This window comes from Maniola hyperantus, chromosome 27, assembly GCF_902806685.2.
Source record: "Maniola hyperantus chromosome 27, iAphHyp1.2, whole genome shotgun sequence".
In the NCBI taxonomy this organism is placed as follows: Eukaryota; Metazoa; Arthropoda; class Insecta; order Lepidoptera; family Nymphalidae; genus Maniola; species Maniola hyperantus.
In genome coordinates this window covers 4,618,820-4,633,300 of record NC_048562.1, presented here as the reverse complement: position 1 = coordinate 4,633,300, position 14,481 = coordinate 4,618,820, and the positions used below count along the sequence as shown (strand labels likewise).

The following is a 14,481-nucleotide window of genomic DNA, read 5'->3' as shown; positions in this document are numbered from 1 at the left end:
AAAGGTCCTCCCTGCCAAGGCAGGGAGGTGGGTACCTACGGTGTGGCCCTAATGTGAGTCCCCGCCCTTGGGTGACGGGGGTGTGAACCTATGCTGCGCTTAGACTAGTGTACTCACGGGACCTGGATCCTAGAACTACACTAATACTACACCCAACGCAGGAACAATCCGATGGCACTGATAATGGCACTTGCACTGACACTGGCGAACTCGCGCGAGAGAGTTCAAACCGGTACCGAGAAACGGAGCGCATCAGCAAACGTCCGCACGGGGCGGAAGCCGAGCACTTCACCGGATCCCATATCCGGTCTTTATTAAGGTGACGCAGGACGCTCGACCAAACCTATTTGCTTTTCACTTGACATTGTATGAGAAAGGTGAGAGGCACGATGATTTTCAGCGAAATCAAGGGTTTAGGAAAAGTATTTTTGAGAAAAAACTACTGAGTTTATGTTTGCAAAGTATAGTTATTTCAACTAATGAATAAATAAACTATGTCTAATGTTAAATTTCTTTAGAATTTTCATACTCCTAATCTTACTTATTTACGCCCAAAGTTGTCATAAATTTAGTGTTAAAATATGAATCTCTTGAGGCTCGTAACTTTAAAATCAATATTATTTTCAATGTTTAATATATCAATAAACCTAGATAATGACGAGATAAATCGACTTAATACTTAGTTTTGAGCGTACAATATCAAATAATGTAGTAATTACCCTCCTACGTTTGTATGAAGAAAGCTCCGTCCTGAGCCCTCTTAAGATAAAACATTAAGTAACCTTTTTTAACTTAGTTTTTGCATTTCAAATCAAGAAGAAGGTAGGTACAGTAAACGTGTGCTATTTTGATTTTGTATTTTTTATTCAGATGCAAGTTAGCCCTTGACTGCAATCTCACCTGGTGGTAATCAAATCAAATCAAATAATTTATTCAAAATAGGTAATATATTACACTTTTTGGTAAGTGACGATGCCGTCTAAGATGGAAACGGGCTAACCAGCTAGGTGATTCGCTAACTCAGTGTCTAACACAGAATGATAGCCACCGAGGTTGGTTGGTTCTACATTGCTGCTTCACTGGGTGGTAGTAAAATATTTTTTCGTAGAAAACCTTCAACGGATTAAAAAAAACCGGTAAAGTGCGAGTCAGGCTCGCGCAACGAGGGTTCCGTACTGCACTCATTTTTTTTCGACATTTTGCAGTATAACTCAAAAACTATGACGCATAAAACTAAATTAAAATCTGTTTTAGAATGCACTGCTGAAGACCTTTCATATGATACCCCACTTGATATAGTTATCTTACTTCGAAGATTGAAAATACTAATTATTAGTTTGTGACCACAATTTAATTATTTTTGTGTAATGTAACCACAAATTCACGGTTTTCAGATTTTTCCCCTAATGCCAGCTATAAGACCTACCTACCTGCCAAATTTCATGATTCTAGGTCAACGGGAAGTACCCTGTAGGTTTCTTGACAGACAGACGGACAGACAGACAGACAGACAGACAGACAACAAAGTGATCCTATAAGGGTTCCGTTGTTCCTTTTGAGGTACGGAACCCTAAAAATGAGCTCTGTGGCTATCGTTCAGTGTTAGACACTGAGTTAGAGAATCACCCCACTGGAAAGGGGTATGGCAGTTTTTAGTAAAACCATGCCTTTCGTTTCTACACGGCATCGTATCGGAACGCTAAATCGCTTAGCGGCACGGCTTTGCCGGTAGGGGGGTAACTAGCCACGGCGAAGCCTCCCACCAGACCAGACCAGAAATTTAGAATTATAAAATTCCTAACCCCTGTCAGGAATCGAACCTGGGACCTCCCACTAATAAGACCACAGCGCTTACCTGCACCAGGGAGGTCACCTAATTCGAGGTAGTCGCTTGAGCTTGTATTTTAAAGACGTGTGAAGTCTGCCGATCTGCACTTGGCTAGTGACTATGGCAAAACCCTTCTCATTCGGAGAGGAGATCCGTGCTCATAGTGACCCGGCGATGGGTTGATCGTGATGATGATGATGATGATGTACAGTACGCGGCAGAAAGTAATGTACATCGACCTTGAGCAGATTTGTAGAGCGTTGTCTCTGCCGTTGAGACCGACAAAACGTCATATAGGTACGAGTGACAGAGACAACGCTCTACAAAGCAGAAATGTCATTCTAAAGGCCGATGTACTTTTTTTTTAAAGAATATTATTAGCCATGTTAAATGACTAATATTCCCCTTTCCTCTCCAACTAAGCGTCAGGCTTGTGCTAGGAGTAGGTACGACAATAGTGCAACGGGCGGGGTTTGAACCGTCGACCTTTCGGTTTTCAGTCCACTCCTTTATCGGTTGAGCTATTGAGGCTCTAAATATTTTGTTCAATGCGGTATATCATGATAAAATTTGTTTTTTTGTCACTTATCATTTTTAATTCCTTTAAGTATCGCAAGCAAATTTTGCTCGATATCGTCCTAGTGATAAAACATTTCTTATCATTTATCTGCCACCTTTCTTCAAAGATAAGTTACCTAACTGTATTTGGCCAAACCCCTTTTTTTGAATCTATCTATCAGATACTAATTCGATAGTAGGTACTAGGAAAGCAGGACCGTGTGCATTAAGTACTTGAACCAGTTCAAACCGGTTCTTGTCTCTTATCAGCACTCTGATTCGAGATACTTTCTATTGCTTGAAATATTTTCTTTGAACTGAGTTTATCAAAATTTTCCGCTAAAGTTCTGAACTACACGATTCCCCATTGCAGACTTACTCGTTACTTAAGACTGAATTAAAACGAAACAGATTTACGTGAGAGATATAGCTCTGTCTCGTTTTAACTAAACTTAAGTAACGATTTAGCGACTCTGAGTACGGCTGTTAGTGGATACTTATATCTAACTAAACAGTGTATATTCCGTACAAAATGAGTTCTCACGCGCCATTTTAACTCTATGGGTCAACGGGCATGTCAAAAGTACGGTTCACCTTTAAAACAAGGATGAAAATCGTACTTTTGACATGACAATTGACACATAAAATGGCGCGTGAGAACTCATTTTGTACGCGTTATACAGTAAGTAACGTAAAGTTCTTTACGCGGCCGAAATAATGTACATCGACCTTTAGATGGAGATAGCAGATTTGTAGAGCACTGTCTCTGTCGTTGAGACTTGAGACCGACAAAACGACACATAGGTATGACTGACAGAGACAACGCTCTACAAAGCCGAAATTTAATTCTAAAGGCCGATATAATTATATCATTTATTGAATTAAATAAGTAGATTCAATTATAGACGTCAATAAATTCCGTAATACACGCAAATAAGGTGCACATTACCCCCTTATCATAGATTAAACAACACGGCAGACATGATGGCGTGACAGAACATACTTACGTTGACTGCACGATTATTTTTAACAGACTTATAAATAAAGAGGTTCTTTGTTTTCCTCTAATGTAGGTACCTATAATACGCGACGCGAAGCTGTGATAGCCTAGTGGTTTGGATGTCTGCCTTCTAATCGGAGGTCGGGGGTTCGATCACGGGCACGCACCTCTGACTTTTCGGAGTTATGTGCGTTTTAATTAATTAAATATCACTTGCTTTAACGGTGAAGGAAAACATCGTGAGGAAACCTGCATGCCTGAGAGTTCTCCATAATGTTCTCAAAAGTGTGTGAAGTCTACCAATCCGCACATGGCCAGCGTGGTAGACTATGGCCAAACCTATCTCACTCTGAGAGGAGACCCGTTCTCTGTAGTGAGCCGGCGATGGGTTGATCATGATCATAGTACGCGACAGGTCAAGATGGCCCGCACACCCGCACAGCCCCCGCGCTAACCCGCTGCGGGCGAGCGCAGGTGCCGTACAGATGTGCGGGGTGTCCCGCGCCTCATACCCCGAGTGCCATGTCAACCTGTCGCGTACTATAGCTATAGGTACGTTTTTACACGAAAAAGGAGCGTAGTGTTTTCAGTGCTCATGTATGTGAGTTTTTTTATTCCACTATAACTTCTATATGCCTGAACTGATTTGAATGTATAGGGTTGCGTTAGAATCCTTACATCATCCCGAGTGACACTGGATTTAAATTTTTGAAAAAAAAAAACAATATGGCGGTCGTTGTTTTTGGCAATGCAGTAGAGTTTTTAAAATTATTTAACTACTCAATTTTTAAATGACTAGCTTATGCTTGCGAGTTCGTCCGCGTGGACCACACAAATTTCAAACCCCTATTTCATCCCCTTAGGAGTTGAATTTTCAAAAATCCTTTCTTAGCGGATGCCTACGTCATAATAGCTATCTGCATGCCAAATTTCAGCCCGATCCGTCCAGTAGTTTGAGCTGTGCGTTGATAGATTAGTCAGTCAGTCAGTCAGTCACCTTTTCCTTTTATATATTTAGATTTAAATTTGGTATTTTTATGTATGTTTTAATTAAACTAACTGATGTTCGCGACTTTATCCACGTGCATTTAAGTTTTCTTAAATTTCCGTGTAAAGTGGGAACTGTGTGATTTACCGAGACAAAAAGTATCTTCATAACGGGTACATACCACGATTAATTTGATGTATTTATTTGTCGACATTTCAACCCAATTGCCCGGGTCGTGGTCACGACGGAACTGCGGTGCTACGAGAGATGAAGTTCGAGCTGTCAAGGGCAGTAGCGAACTACCCTCTTTCTTGTTCATTTCTTGGATGTTTAAAATATGTCGTTAAACCACGAAATAAGCTTAAAATCAAAAAGTATCGTATCTGTCTCCGGTATCGTGATTTCCGGTGTTGAGATTCAACATGAGCAAATCTTTTTCTTCCTTAAACGATAAAAACTTTAAGTTTTTACTTATCGCAGACGTGACGTATAGTGTATAGTCTCTAGTTTATCTTTAATGAAATTCTGTGAAAGATAGTATTATTTGTTCTTTTTATGGCTATGTAACACATATATGTAAAGTACCTTGTACCCATTGGCCCATCGCACTCGGTCGACCTCGGACCTGATAGCGCAGTGTTGACAGAGCCACCACTAGGTAGACAGATGATATCAAACAAACCTGCTATCAAGGTGTGTAAATGATGGCGTAAGACCACGGCGTATGGAAGTCCCTACAAGAGACCTATGATGTCCAGCAATAGACTATACGCTTTGTCATTAAGGAATTCATCAATTGTATCATTCGTTGTACATGTACCTATAGGGATTTAATTTTGTGCAATTTGCCACCCGAATGGGGGTTCTGGATATCGTACAGGATATATTAACATTTTTATGTGCAACACTGCAAGATAATGACAATTTAATTACAGCGCCATCTATATGTGATTTGATAAATTAATTTTAATTTATCAAATCACATATAGATGGCGCTGTAATTAAAATGTGTTCACGAGTATATTTTTTGTCATGTAAGTACAAATTCATGGTTTTCAGATTTATTCCTTTACTTGTGCTAAGCTCGAGCCTCAATAGCTCAACCGGTATAGGAGTGGACTGAAAACCGAAAGGTTGACGGTTCAAACCCCGCCCGTTGCACTATTGTCCTACCTACTCCTAGCACAAGCTTGACGCTTAATTGGAGAGGAAAGGGGAATATTAGTCATTTAAAAAATGGCTAAAGTGATCCTATAAGGTTTCCATTTTTCCTTTTGAGGTACGGAACCCTGAAAATAAACGTTTTGCGTTCTTTCTACCTTTCAAATAGTCTTCACACATTGGCCGACATTCCCGGAACGCAATGGGCTAATGTGTGCTAGAGCCATGAAACAGTGGGTTCGTTAATCGTGGAAAACAATTCAAGGAAACTGACAGCGTTATCTTTATGGGAAAGGATTGGGATTTGGTCCACGCGTATGATAAAATAATTGACTTTATTTGCACTATGTGTCACGTTGATCGAGCGTATGCTGGAATCATGTTAGCAGCTTTTACGTTTTTTTTGTTTTAATAGAGATAGCGAGCAAACGAGAAGGCGGGTCACCTGATGTTAAGTGTTTTTTTTTTTAATTTATTGATCACGTAAATGTCAATATACATTTAAAATACACAGTTCGCCATCCTCTAAAAACTGTTGAAGTTTATGTGAGAATGCAGCACCAGAGGAACCGCCGATGCGTTTGCCGGCCTTTTAGGAATTTGTTGGTCCGCCCCTTGAATAACCCCATGTTGTAATCTAAAGGTTTGCACCACATGATCTGATTTTAAGAGAAATATATCTAACCAATAGCTATCACGTCAATCCGTTGCACCGTTGCGACGTGATTGAAGGACAAACCAACAAACAAACACACTTTCGCATTTATAATAAGGGTACTGATAGTGTGTTCCCCAGTGTTATCCTTACAAACGTAGTTTGTTCTTATTTATTTTTTATTGAACCACCAACAGAATCAGATTTATTCCTCTACTTGTGCTATGAAACTTACCTATCTGCCTTTCATGACTCTATGTCAACGAAAAGTACCTTATAGGTTTTGTTCACAGACACGACAGACAGACGGGTAGACAGACAGACAACAAAGTGATCCTTTAAGGGTTTATTTTTCCTTTTGAGGTACGGAACCCTAAAAATGTAACCAGTAAAATTGCACCACGGTACAAAAAATATACCTATAAACAGATCTAAACAACAAATACCTATGTCACTTGCAAATACGACAAAATACGTGGTTTTAACAATTTTTGTGACCGATGTAGGCAATAATAGATATAATTTAATTAGATTGCGCATCTGGCTGTTATTTGCTTTGACCAGTCGTGACTTTTAGAAATTTACACTCTGTGACGTATTAAGCTACCTATTTGTTGTATAATATTTAGAACTAGCTGACGCCCATGACTTAGTATGCGTGGAAACATCCGGTGGGAACTCTTTGATTGTCCGGGATAAAAGGTAGCCTATGTCACTCTTCACGTCTTTAACTACCTATACCCATGCAAAAAATCACGTCTATCCGTTGCTCCGTTGCGACGTGATTGAAGGACAAACCAATAAACAAACACACTTTCGCATTTATAATATGGGTACTGCAGTGGCGTGCAAGTCCTAGAGGCTCGAAAGCATTGCTTACCCCAGTTGTTATAGCTCAATGGATATTTTTCATATATATCTTCTCAGACCTGGGCGCGTTTGGAACCCTCGTAGCTTTAGTTTTAAGTTTGCGTAACAATTATCACCACTATATCTTACAAATCTAACACCATACCAGACCATCAATAAGAGTAATTTATTACCTATTTTGAATAAATCATTCGACTTTGACTTTGACTTTGACTATAACTTGACAGTAAACAGGTGCCTACCCTGGCTTCAAACCCTGTGCACGCCACTGGGGTACTGATTTATTTTGACGTCTGATTGTAGAGAAATTAAAACTAGTTTTTGTAATTCTACGTGTCAATTGTTATGTCAAAAGTACGATTTGTCCCTTTTTAATCGACTTCAAAAAAGGAGGAGGTTCTCAATTCGTCGGAATCTTTTTCTCACACTTTGGCCACAGTTCATGGCCATGGATGTATGGATGGATAGATGTGTGGATGGACGGACGGATGGATGGATATAACAATTCTTACTAGGTGATGATAGAGGAATGTGCAGTGCTCAGGCAAGCCGTCAAGCGCATACGAGCACGAAGACGCTCGCTCACTATTGGCTATAATTCATTGTTGCAACAAGAATCGCACAAATTCAGCCAATCAGAACAATTTGAGATTGTAATAATGATGCAGGTTTTACGAAATTGACCTACAGGTTCAAATCGAGAGTTCCCTCACTATAGTTCACTCGACTTAGGCGGTCAAGTGAAATTCGTGACAACTTATCTATAGAGGGTGTGGCTTTAGGTAGAACTCGCTATAGGTATGAAAATGTGCAAGTCATATTATTATCTTTAAATATATTTTTTTTATGTTTTTTTTTTGGTCAAGCGAACAAAATTTTTCACGATTTTGGAACCAAATAAATCCGCGCCACCTCTTAGATACTAATGAACGACCCTGAAATCCAGACGTCACTGAGGTTTGTTGGTGTTGGTGCTAAAGCACCATTGAGTCGGTGCCATTTTGTTTGTTCAATAGCCCTGTCCATACGAAGGAATATATAAGTCAATGACAGAGGCATATATGTACAGAGGCATGCTCCATAAAACAATCGGTCGATAACTGCAGTGTATACGTTGGTATATAATGATTTATTACTCTGTTTTTCTCTACTCTATTTACTCAAATGCTCGTAATTAATGTAAGTTTTTAAAGGAGTTTAAATTATTTAAAAAAACCCGACCAAGTGTGAGTCAGGCTCGCACAACGAGGGTTCCTGAAGTTAAGTTTAGTTCCTACTTAAGTTCAGTTAAAACGAGACAGAGCTATATCTCTCACATAAATCTATCTCGTAACTCAATCTAGGTCTTAGCAAAGTCAAAGTGCGTTCTATAGATCTCAGCCTTACAGCCGTACTCAGAGTGGTTTAATCGTTACTTAAGTTTTGTTAAAACGAGACAGAGCTATATCTCTCACATAACTCTGTCTCGTTTTAACTCAATCTTAAGTTACGATTCGATTCCCGAGACTTTGTACGCGTGGATTTAGATTTTTAAAAATCCCATGGGAACTCTTTAATTTCCCGGGATGAAAAGAATCCTATGTCACTCTCCAGGTTTTTAACTATACCCATGCAAAAAATCACGTTAATCCGTTGCTCTGTTGCGACGTGATTGAAGAGCAAACCAACAAACCAATAAACCAACAAACCAACAAACAAACACACTTTCACATTCATAATATGGGTGTACTGATGAATTAAGGTTTCTTTTTTGTCTGGCAATACGGAACCCAAAAAAAATCCCATATCTTCAAAGCTTATAAGGCTTACAAGGCATCAATAATAATTAGATAACCGAGGAAAATAATAAAATAATCACTTAAATAAACACTTAATTTTATATTGCATGCATGTAAGATAATATACAGCAAATAAAAGCCTTTATAGTTAATCTGAAACCGAGACACGGTTAGAAACGTCTTGGATTTTAGTGGGAAAACACGAATTTATATTATTTTAGTGTTTATAATTTAAACAACTATTACGGAAAATGTAAGCCCTGATAAAAATATATCTACCTATCATAGAAAATACCTATTTGATGATGCCCGCGGATTGTTCGCGTGGATTTAGATATTTTGAAATCCATGGGAACTGTTTGATTTTTTGGGATAAAAAAGCCTACTTACGAGTATTTCTTTGTCCAAGATGCAAGCCTGTACTACTGTACTGTACCTTTAACTGGCTCATGCTTGCGACTTGGTCCGCGTGGACCACACAAATTTCAAACCCCTATTTGAATTTTCAAAAATCCTTTCTTAGTGGATGTCTACGTCATAATAGCTATCTGCATGCCAAATTTCAGCCCGATCTCTCCAGTAGTTTGAGCCGTGCGTTGATAGATCAGTCAGTTATAGCCTTTTATATATTTAGACTAGCTGATGCCCGCGACTTCGTCTATGTGGAATCAGGTTTTTTAAAAATCCCGTGGGAACTCTTTGATTTTCGGGGATAAAAAGTAGCCAAATGTCAATCTTCAAAGCCAAATGTCTTTATCTATACCCATGAAAAAATCACGTCAATGCGTTGCACCGTTGCGACGTGATTGAAGGACAAACAAACACACTTTCGCATTTATAATTAGGGTACCTACTGACTAGCTGATGCCCGCAACTTCGTCCGCGTGGAATTAGGGTTTTTAAAAATACCTTAGGAACTCTTTGATTTTCTGGGATAAATAGTAGCCTATGTCACTCTCCAGGTCGACGTGATTGAAGGACAAACCAACAAACAAACACACTTTCGCATTTATAATAAGGGTACTGATGCGAAAGTGTGTTGGTTTGTTTGTTTATTGGTTTGTCCTTCAATCACGTCGTAACGAAGCAACGAATTGACGTTATTTTTTGTATGGGTATAGTTAAAGACATGGAGAGTGACATAGGCTCCTTTTTATCCCGGAAAAACAAGAGTTCCCACGGGATGGTTAAAATCTCCGACTCCGACAGTTGACCCATAAAGGTGAAATGACGCGTAAGAAGTCATTTTGTATGGACTATACAAATACATGCATGACAAATTTGAGTTTGAGCTGTGCGTTGATAGATCAGTCAGTCAATCAGTCAGTTGATAGATCAATCAGTCAACTTTTCCTTTTATATAGGTATTTATATAGATATGTATGTATGTATGTATGAAAAGGTGACCGACTGACTGACTGACTGATTGACTGACTGACTGACTGACTGACTGACTGACTGACTGACTGACTGACTGATTGACTGACTGATCTATCAACGCGTAGCTCAAACAACTGGACGGATCGGGCTGAAATTGGGCATGCAGATAGCTATTATGTCATAGCATCCGCTAAGAAAGGATTTTTGAAAATTCAATCCCTAAGGGGGTGAAATTTGTATAGTCCACGCGGACGAAGTCGCGAGCATGAGCTAGTTATGCAATAAATATACTTAGGTAGGTATAACAAATATTATTATTATAGCGAGCTATCTTTAAGAATCGATATAAATCTGCAAAATCGATACCGACTTCCGTTTCACAGATTAACTTTGGCAAGCAAACAATCATATTATCATTATCACCACTCGTGATAGATGTTGCATAAAGATTCCTTATCTTATTTGGCATTCGATAAGAGTATCTAAGTAGGCAATATCATTTTTACTAATTATTTCACTTTATCGCAAAACATACATAATATTATGCAGATCTATCACTACCCTTATTATAAATGTGAAAGTGTCTTTGTTTTTTTGGTTTGTTGATTTGTCCTTCAATCACGTCGCAACGGTTCGACGTGATTTTTGCATGAGTAGAGTTGAAGACTTGGAAAGTGAGATAGGCTACCTATTTTATCCCGGAAAATCAAAGAGTTCCCACGGGATTTTTAATAACCTAAATCATCTAGTATTTTATAATTTGCCAAAATAAGTCCGGTATTTCATGGAATGAGTAGTTATTTTATATAATCACTGAGTTAAATAGGACATTTCTGGTACCCTAACATATATAATCTAAATGTATATAAGGAAAAGGTGACTGACTGACTGACTGACGGATCTATCAAAGCACAGCTCAAACTACTGGACGGATCGGGCTGAAATTTGGCATGCAGGTAGCTATTATGACGTAGGCATCCGCTAAGAAAGGATAATTAAAAATTCAATCCCTAAGGGGGGAAATAGGGGTGGTCCATGCGGACGAAGTCGCGAGCATAAGCTAGTTTACTATAATTTTTCAATATTATGTGTACACAGGGTGTCACCGTTCGATCACCTTTGTATGTCGCCGTGGTATGCTGCGTTATCGTTGCATAAACGTTAGTATCATAGTATGTTAATCTACATATAGTTCGCGACAGGTCGAGATCAACCGGGGAGAGAACGCCCCGGACACCCGCACAGCCCCCGCGCTCGTCCCCCCGCCTCTTACGGGATATTGCTATCTCCACCTGTCGCGTACTATATTGTATTTGTGTATTTGTGAACGTATTTATATTTATTATATTACTTTTGAAAAAGTTGATGTCAATACCATGAAAAAACCGGACCATATTATAAATATAAGATAGAGAGAGAAAGTCAGTTATTTTGGCTCTCATTTGAATATTAACTAATCAAATGCAATGAAATTTTGTAGACACGTTCTGATTAACCAATCAAATGCAATCCAATCAAGTGTAGATCACCAATTTTCTTGTAACTAAGAATATTTTATCTATTGAAAGAAAATAGGTATTACAGCGGCAAATAAAGTAGGTAGTAATTTGAGTAATTTACTTCACTTACTAAAATAACTACGAAATAATAACCATTCTTACTTCATTCTCTTGTGGGGTACAAACTAAAAATCGCAAAACCAATTTGAACACTCTACATAATGCAATCTAACTAGTTTTCAGAGGAAAATCTATAAACAATAATTATAATTTAATTATAGAATAACTGGTGCCCCGTGTGGGTTTTTCTATAAATTAAATAAAATTGCCTAAATCATAGTGAAACCGCCTTAAAAATCTACTTAGAACCTAAGAAGTTATCGACTTCCCAGTTCTGGACTTAGCTTCTCTATACATCAAAATAAATAGAAACCTTCTTCATATAAGGTCCTAAATTATAATGAAAACCGCGTTAAAATCCAAAGTTATTAACCTTGCATCTGTGGACCTTTCTAAAATGTGAATGTGTAAATAAAAATAAAACTTTTTCATGAAAGGAGCAAGGACCTAAATTACAGTGAATACTGCCTTAAAAATCTACTTAGAACCTTCAAAGTTATCAACGTTCTAGCATTTCTGGACTTACCTGAGATTAAGTGTGAATGTGTTATAAATATAAACCTTCCTCGTGAAAGTTCCTAAATCATAGTGAAAACCGCGTTAAAATTCAATAAGAACATTAGAACAGAAGTGATTAAAGAATACACAGACACACGTGGATTGCGTCTTTGTTTCATACAATTAATACAGACTAAAATGACAGTTTGGCGCGACAACTTGAAAATATTAACCTGCAAAAGGGTGTTGTCGAAGAAATACATATGGACATTGAAATGTGTGAGTGTTTTCTGACAAAGGACCGTGTTAGCGGATTGAAACACTGTCAAAACTTTCATTAAAGACGTCGTTGTTGATAAATCCATCGTGAAAATAAAAGTAGCCTTGAAAAAAATGACAAAAAGCATCAAAGTTTAAAGTGAAACAGTGAATGAACCGTTGTTGACATCCTACGCTTCACCAAGAAACTATTGGGTAAAGAAAATATAATAACCTAGAAAAAGTGTCAAAAATAGTGATATTAAAAAGTAAAACTGTTAAGGAACCGCTATTGACATCCCTTGGTTCACTAAGGAACTATAGGGTGAAAAAAATCGTCTAGGAAAAGTGACAAATATAACGATTTTGACGAAATTAAATGCTGAATGAATTGCTGTTAATATAGCACGATTCACCAGGGAACTATTGAGTGAAGAAAAAGTGAAAAAATCAAGATTTGGTGTAATACACCAAAACATTAAGATCAATAAAACTTTGAAATTTATCGCCTGGTGAAGGAGATCCCAATACAAACTCAGGAAGAAGAAAAAAAAATTCTACACATCTCTTATAGAAATGTGACTTTATAGTATACTTGTGCTCTTTGCACAAGTTAAATATTATGCACACTTGACTTCGAACCCTGGGACGTAGACCAAGAAGGAGACTAATAGAGAGAAAGTGACATCAAATCATAACTGTACATTAATTATACTGAAAATAAAATACGTAAATAAAACTTAGAAAGTTAGACAAGACGATCCTAAAAAGTTTTTCATAAGATTAAGCAATAGCTTTACCTCTTTTACTATCTAAAATTTCACCAAGAAACTATTGCGTGAATTAAATACAGCCTAATTAAAAAAGTGATAATATAAGTGAGAGACAATTTGATCCTGCTGTCATCTAGCGGGTCACCTAGAAACTATTACGCGAAAGCAAATCCAACATGGTAGAGGACACTCTACAATCTGGTCACATATCGGCGGCCGCTGTGCTGCAATTCGCGGCCAAGGAGGCAATGGAGGGGCGGAGGTTGGCGGAATTTGGCGCCCATGCCTTCACTGGCATCGCTTATAATCCTTACGGTAACTCTATTTGCTCATATTATTTGTTTGTTTGAAATTTTAATTGATGAATTGTTTTATAAGTCCTACATTTAGTCCCTAATCGGGCGCAAATTATGTTTTGCGGCAGTCCAAAGGATTTCTGAAGGAAACGAAGATAAAAGTATTAAGTACTTTTATAATAGGATCCTTACATTTTAATCTAATATCTGCAATCTGCATCAACGTTAGATGCAGTCCTACATTAAGACAACCAAAAACAAATAGTCTTTAGTTAGCTGAATATACCGTTTGTTTGTAATTTGTAATGTACCATTCGAGGCAATCTTTTTATAATACGGCGACACAGACTTACTTGTAGCGTGTGTTCATTATTTGAGCTCTTGGCTCAAGTGTTCTCTATTTTTACGGCTTGCGCTTGCAATTCGATATCGCGATGACCCGCGGGGTGATTACGTAAAACGTTGCAGTAGCGACAGCAACGCGACAGCAGTAGCAATCCGACAGTTTATTTGCTGTCTCTCCTCTTCTTCTAATTTTGCTTTGTGGCTATTGCTGTCTCTCTCTAACCGGACGTTTGACAGCAATGATCGCGAGATTTACGCCTGTCGCGAGATACGTAATCACCCCGCGGATCTGCACTGATTTGTAATGTAACACTGAAAGGAAATTCGCGAAAAAATTACAGTCGAGTGGAGCACGCGGCGCGCTCCGCGAATGATACATTACAAACTAACGTTGCAAGTCTGTCTCTGGGTTGAGTTACAAAAACTTGATACGTTACAACAAAATGTCAAAAGTCAAAAGTCAAATGATTTATT

At 38.3% G+C, this 14,481-nt stretch overlaps 1 protein-coding gene across 4 annotated transcripts in view; it reads left to right on the top strand.

Annotated features, from left to right (window-relative positions):
• Positions 1–14,481, top strand: part of gem (transcription factor CP2 like gemini) — a 62,085-nt gene that overhangs the window by 11,824 nt on the left and 35,780 nt on the right. The window contains exon 1 of one of the 4 annotated variants that reach the window (XM_069507930.1): positions 12,040–13,681. The exons of 2 other annotated variants lie outside the window; for them this stretch is intronic. In XM_069507930.1, coding sequence (XP_069364031.1) covers positions 13,543–13,681 — 139 coding nt within the window. In that variant the 5' untranslated portion in view covers positions 12,040–13,542. Of the gene's footprint in view, positions 1–12,039; positions 13,682–14,481 lie in introns of those variants that run through there. One more of the 4 variants, XM_034982732.2, reaches the window with a different exon arrangement.